Here is a 6,944-nt window from a genome sequence, read left to right as displayed (position 1 = left end):
ATTGGCTTCAAACCTGGCAAATCCAGATTCCGTTTCCAGAATTATGTCCAGTTGCTTGAGTAACTGTTACATTGCTTAACTTATTACCTGGTTGTCTAACCGTCATCAACGATCTATGGGTAAAAGCCATCATAATCGTTTTGTTTCAGCAGCAAGCACAAACTTAGCTATACTTAATAGGAAGGAACAAGCGCACACCACATTCCAGTTCACTTGACGTTATTTATGTGAGGGGATACAAAGACAGATATCTTGCTTTACAAGCAGCCTTCATTTAACTGTCCTTACAGCTAGTCAACTTTACCCATACAAAAGAGACCAGACTGTGGAATTTTCCACACAACATGGCATTGTTTTTTCAAAGCCTCTGTACAATTGAGAGAAATGGTGAAAGGCAGAAGGCAATAGCATCCCACTGTCACAGAACTAATGCTTCAAATTAATCAATATACATCTGTACAAGACTGGGAACATCACAAAATTTCCACAGACAATAATGATGAAGATGATGATGATAATAATACATGCTTTATGTACTCTCAGAGGTGTGCCCTATATGACGAAATCTTGTCTCTTATTGCTGAGATATATATAAGTTACAATGTACACATATGGCTAGGCTTGAGCTCTTGTCCAACTCATTCCAACTAGTGCAGGTGCAGGTATACTATACAGAATCTGGAAATACACAAATATCATCATCTTTGTGCATACCTATGGCTCATAACACAGTGTTAAAACAGGTCAACATTTGAAATGATTCTTTTGTGTACAAAGATCTTACGAAATACAGGTGGACACAGGTCGTCTAAGATCAGTATACATCGGAGAGGCAGAGACTGAAGCTTTTGTTATGTAGAGCTTTGGCAGAAATCAGTCAATGCTGAAAAAATACACTATGTCAGAGTTCACCATTTGCATTTGAAAAAAAAAATATAAAACTATCACAGGTGGTTTGAGATCACTCTTTAGACCACATGATGGAATCTACACAGAAAAATAGCACATGCTCCATCATAACATGGACGATATATCAATATTTCCAGTGGAACATTTGGGTTTATTTACCTAATTAAAATGTCTTAAAATTACCTTGAAGTTACAAGTCATCCACTGGTCATCCCAAATGGATCAGGTTGGCCACAAGGTAAACCCCTTTCTCGCCTAACTCACCAAAATACAACTGCCTCTAGGACATTTTGGAACGTAGTCACTGTAGTGACTTGGAATGACAGTTACAAGAAATGGAAATATATCTGACATGTCTGCTTATCCATTGTGATATGGGAAAGGCTGATACTGTGGAAAGGTGTCACAATTTTACAGTATATTTCGCAATATGTTGCGTTATGTGTATACACAAACAAACCAAACTACTACAAGTGAAGTTCCAGATCCTCTGACATGGGAGTTCATGTTCTTGTTCATGATAGTCTCAACTCTAGGAAATTAAAAATTTCTTGTCTTTACATATAATTGGTAAAATCTGTCTTCATAGCATACATTTACACCTCTCAATTATATACTCCACTCAGGAATTGCATCGTGGGAAAATTGCAACCTCTCTTTCCCCGGCACAAGGTGACGCGAGCTGCACAACCAATCACAACAGCTCGTACTGCCGTAGGTGCATCCTCTGGATGATATCTCTGCAGTCGTTGAAGACACGTCGGATGTTTTCTGTGTCCACAGCACATGTGAAGTGTGGATAGCAGTAATGCTTTCCATCCCCACTTGCTGTGCTAATCCGCTGGTGAAAAGTAAACAACAAATGCAAGGTAAAGATGACATCCAAGAGAGAGAAAGAAATGGATATTGGCAGTATCATCAACAGAATAACAGATATGCAGAACTTTTAAACTCACTGCATGATCTGGGTAGTTTGACAGTGTAACTCAAGAAGGTTTGGACGAACTGTGCTGATATTTTCTATGTTGGTTTCATACATACAAATTACAATACAACACTTACAACCAAATATTTCACAGAGGTGAGAGATTTTGACATTTGATCTGACAAGTTAAAGGCAGAAATTAAAACTGAACAAAGGCTGATTAGGGGCAAGAGCAGGGTACAAGTAAGGGCCTGGTCAAACATAGTCGACCATGCGTCTCCAGCAATAGCTAAGATTGGCTTTTGGTCGAGAGCAGTCTGACTAGTCTTAGGCCACATGTATCTTTTACTTTTAGTACCAAGCCTTACATGTCATATTCCCGAATCAGCCTCATATGCTTTCTTAGCTACTACCAACCATCACAATGTCAAGCCACAGGTTTCCGAGTCCCTCCGCTTCAAGATGGACACAACCAGCAATTTTCAGAGGGGACATTTTTGTTTTGAATCAAATGATCCTTGCTCCTATGTTGCAATCATCGTCTACAAACCAAAATCAGGATCAAACTTTGATGCGGCTTTTGACTTATTCTGTACTTTTGGTTCCTTGTCGGTTGGGTAAAGGTTGGGGTGGTTGGCACATGTTCTGGTAGTAGTCATCTTGGTTGATATGTCTAATGATCAGGACTGAGTCATTGATAGGTTAGGAACAATGTGGTAGTAAGTCAGCAGTGATTATGGCAAATTTAACTGCTGACTTACTTCCAACCACCAGCCAAACCAATCCAGACCTCCCTCCTGTCAATATGTGAATCTTCTAGGCACAGATTGTGTCTGCAAAAAACTCACCAAAAACTCATCTCGAATGAAGTACTTGGCCCTCGTTACTTCTGGATCATCGCCTGGCTCATGTTGGGCTGTGAAGGAAAACATGTATGTCAGGTGTTGGGAAATCAAGTCTATCATGTAAGGCCAGACACTTACCAATCATGGTCTGTTCCTGTTCTGTCAAAGAGAATTTGAGCACTATGTTATAAAATATCAATTGTCATGTACATGTACTTCCTGGTACTAGTATTTCATGAGTTGGGATCCCAAAGCTAAAGGGGTATTTTGTTCTGTTTCTAATGCTGAAATGATGGGATGTGTAACTCATGCCATATCTTTTAACTTTCAGCAAGTACACTTGCAGGAAGGCACAAGGAAAGACATAGCCTTTGTATTAGTCATTAAGTGCTTTGGTTCCAATAAGAAAAAAACACCATGCCAGATACAGGTTATCTAGAATACAAATAAAGATAGCTTTTATGTAGATCAGACATGAGGATGGGACTAGGTAATGTAAGGTATATGTTATTGTAGATCACTCATATTGTAAGGCCTAGAAAAAAATGTTGTATTTCCCGTTATGCAGCTGAACAGAGCAAAATCCTGCTGAACCTAGCCTTTTTTGGTCGGCTGTTGGTAAGGAACATAAAAGTTTTCATCTGACATCTGAGTGATGAAAAGCAAAACACACTACACTCTCTTAACAGGTTAAGGGTTTGAACAGTTCATTTAATAATATGTAGAAAACCTTGTACTTCTATAGTTGTGCATGGCCCATATAAGTCTGTATAGCTAGTGTTGTACTACAATGATGTTAAAAATACCAGTGCCTGATGCGTTTCAGTTTTCCACTGCTAAAATGTAATTGTAGGATTACTTTGGCCGAAAAAAAGAAGAGAATCCCTACATACCTACCCTATCTTTTTTTCAGGACAGAAACTGGAAACACAACCTTTTTCTCCAGGCCTAATCAACCAGACAAGTCTGTGCAACTATATGGCATCTTCCACATTGATATGTTCTTGATCAGTGCACAATTTTTAGGGATCATCTGTGATTTTTAGGAGTCAGTCAATGGTTGCTGTGCAATGCAACCTGTTCTTAATATTTGAGGTTGCAGAGCTCATTACCAGGTTGCCTGTATATGCCTACAGATCCAGGCATTGGGCAAGCACTGATCGACTTATTGATCATTGGCCACAAATCAGATGGCAATCAACTCAATTCATTGGTTTTAAAAATCCAGACATCAAAATTGATTGAAATATTGCCTTTTTGCGAGGAATGTTTTGTCTTACCTCGTCTGCGTGCATGAGGTAGTGCCAGGTCATGGGAGGTTCATTATCATAGATGTATTCCCATGTGATCAGCCAAACCTCGCTCAATGTGAAGGGTTGATTTTGAACCGAAAAATATGCACGTCCTTCTGTCAATGTTAAACTTGTCCCACCTTCCAGTGATTGAGAAGCACAGCCAAAGCTTGCCGACAATGTCACATGGGTAGAGCTTACTTAATCTACTTGGCAATGTGACAGGGGTGAAAACTCACTTTATTTACTTGAAAATGTGACAGGGGTATAGACAACAATTCATCTCATGGAACTTGACTTCACTTACCATCTGAAGGTGTTGTATACCGGGCAAATTCATGGAAGTAGTCTTCCAGTTTTGACTTGCCAGCCATCACTTTCTGTTTCAAAAGGTCTTGCTTGTTCAGGAATAGGATGACAGAGATTGTTCTCAGCCATCTGCAATTGGATTCAATAGCATCAACACAATCATCCAACAGAACATCAGTAGCCATGCACTTGTATCTGATGCAGAATAGATTAAAACATAGCCACTGAGAGCAAACTCACTGGGGCGAGTCTTTGGAATCATATATGTTCAGCTATCAAGTCTTGATATATCTCTCCTGAGACTTGGAATTTACAACACAGTATATTCGCTGTGACCCAGGGTGATGTTGTATTTCATCTATGTCATACCCACCACAGAAAACACACGTTTGAATGTGAAATGTGATTGACGTTGAGAAAATTTGTGTCCTCGAACAGAATTGACTCGGGTTTTCGAGTTTTTGTCAATGACCAACTTGATGCATGCGAAGCCTGCATCATGACATTAGAACCCTGTATGATAACCCAATGTTGCCATGGCTCAGGTATTAACACTCAATACAGCCTCCAACATTGCCTCAACACAGTCAGACTACTGCTATTCACATCAGCTCACCTGTTATTCCAAATGCTCTTGAAAAGGTCTAGGGCTTCCCTAAGGCGGTTCTGGCTGGGGTCTTCCCGCAACACCATGTTGTAACTACTGCATGCCACCACAAAGATTATCGCTGTTACATCTGTGAGGGCGAGTCAAGCAATCATAGTGACAATCAGACAGAGGCAACCTGAGATAGTCTGTTTCAGTACAGTAGTTATTAGGGGGGAAAGCGGGAATGGTGACAGAACATAATACTGCATCAATTCAACCATTTCTAGACTTCAGTTACTCACCATTGAAACACTGAATCCATTTCCTTCTTTCATCCCTTTGACCTCCTACATCAAACATGCTGCAGGAGAACAGAAAGGCCACATTACCTCATGCACATCAAAGTTACCTCATGCCAATGGACCTATACACTACAACTGTCTCAGAACTGTCTGGCATTCTCACCACCATATTAGTATATATAGATACACAATTCTATCATCATGTCAAACAATGCATATGGACTATCAATATCAGGGTCACATATGGAAGCAAGGTTTGTAACAAAAAAATACTTTTGAGACTCAAATGGTGCTTAATCATTGTGATTACATTATACTTGTAACATTTTATATTATAGCTTTTAAAAGTAGCTTTCTTTTGAAGCTGCTGTGCTGGGTTCCAAACTGGTAGCCACGTTCACAGTGAAGTTGGCAGCAGTCATTGCTGGATCATTGTGAAACAAAACCTTGAGCCTGAAGAATGATTTTTTGATAGTACAGTAATATTAGACGGTGATACCTATGCTAAAATACTGATCAAGTCAAATACTAATATCAAGAGTTACTTCTGCTGGGTTTGACTTCTTCTTTAGAGGCAGTTAATAATCAATAGCACAGCCACGCCCACCTGTCAAAATGTAGAAATGCGCATACTTGATGACCCTGAATCAACTCTCATGAACTGCTAATTGTCATTATCTCATTGGTTAAGTGTTAATTGTGATGGACAGATCAGTCTATCTATTTGCATATGATATGAGGGGATTTTCCTAGGTGGCGAACATGTAAACACATGTATCTACCTCTGCCATAATGTTTAAGTTTTGGGGCCCTTGACAGTCATGTCTTTGTGATACTTAACAAGCTACATGAACAAGTGGATTGTAATGATATTACAGAGTTTGTGGGGAGATCTTGACAAAAGATAAGACATTTTGAATGGGCATCTACGAGCGGATCTACAACCCCACCTTAAACTGGGAGGGAGGATGTGTACAACTCTCCAGTACATGCAGTGTGCCAAATACTTTTCTGAGCCAGGTTACACACTGTGCAACCTGGGGCAAAAGCTAGGTTGCACATCGGAATTTCAAGTTGCACCACCTATTATTCACAAATTTCTTGAAAAAGATACATACATAGCCTTTTACTTCAACATTCATAAGCATATTTTGTGTCAAAATAAAAAGCAAGTAACTTAAAAATCTAATAAAAGAATCTACCAGAAAATTACAAAATTGACTCTGTATGAACAGGGCTCGAAATTCATTTTTTTGGATTAGGTGCACTGATGCACCCAGTTAAAAAAGATTGAGTGCACCAAAAAAATTATGGGTGCACCACTTAAACTTAAAGTAATAACCTAATAATAAAATTTAGTTACAAGCTATCAAATTCATAAACAAGTACCATGACGGACATTTTTATTATCTTTCTAACACTTAGACGTGAAGAAAATGATAATCTTTTGAATGAAAATATCTAATGAAAACTTTATCTTTTTACAATTATTGTTACAAAGTAAAGGACATATGGAAGAAACATTCCAGCTTAGTAGAGTACCCCTTTCACTACTTGTGCTACAAACACTTTATTTCGTCCATAGAAACACAATAGCAACTGAAACACTGCCCCCTACTGATATCTACCATTACTGCAGATAATGCATTATTCTTTCACGCAATTTGGCATGAGTTGATAAATCCAACATGGTGGCTGTAAATTTTTTGGGGCTGATTGAGCGCTTCATTTGTTTCTTCTTCGTGCAAGTAAATCTAATGCAAAATTAAGTTT

At 38.9% G+C, this 6,944-nt stretch overlaps 1 protein-coding gene across 1 annotated transcript in view; it reads right to left on the bottom strand.

Annotated features, from left to right (window-relative positions):
- Positions 1–202: 202 nt before the first annotated feature.
- LOC118417850 (guanine nucleotide-binding protein G(s) subunit alpha-like) overlaps positions 203–6,944 on the bottom strand; it is a 20,656-nt gene continuing 13,914 nt past the window's right edge. The window contains exons 8-12 of the mRNA XM_035823598.1: positions 5,172–5,230; positions 4,897–5,017; positions 4,279–4,409; positions 2,683–2,750; positions 203–1,750 (exon numbers count right to left, since the gene is read on the bottom strand). Coding sequence (XP_035679491.1) covers positions 1,604–1,750; positions 2,683–2,750; positions 4,279–4,409; positions 4,897–5,017; positions 5,172–5,230 — 526 coding nt within the window. The 3' untranslated portion in view covers positions 203–1,603. The remainder of the gene's footprint in view (positions 1,751–2,682; positions 2,751–4,278; positions 4,410–4,896; positions 5,018–5,171; positions 5,231–6,944) is intronic.

This window comes from Branchiostoma floridae, chromosome 6 (genome assembly GCF_000003815.2).
Source record: "Branchiostoma floridae strain S238N-H82 chromosome 6, Bfl_VNyyK, whole genome shotgun sequence".
Lineage (NCBI taxonomy): Eukaryota > Metazoa > Chordata > Leptocardii > Amphioxiformes > Branchiostomatidae > Branchiostoma > Branchiostoma floridae.
This window is presented reverse-complemented; position numbering and strand designations above follow the sequence as displayed.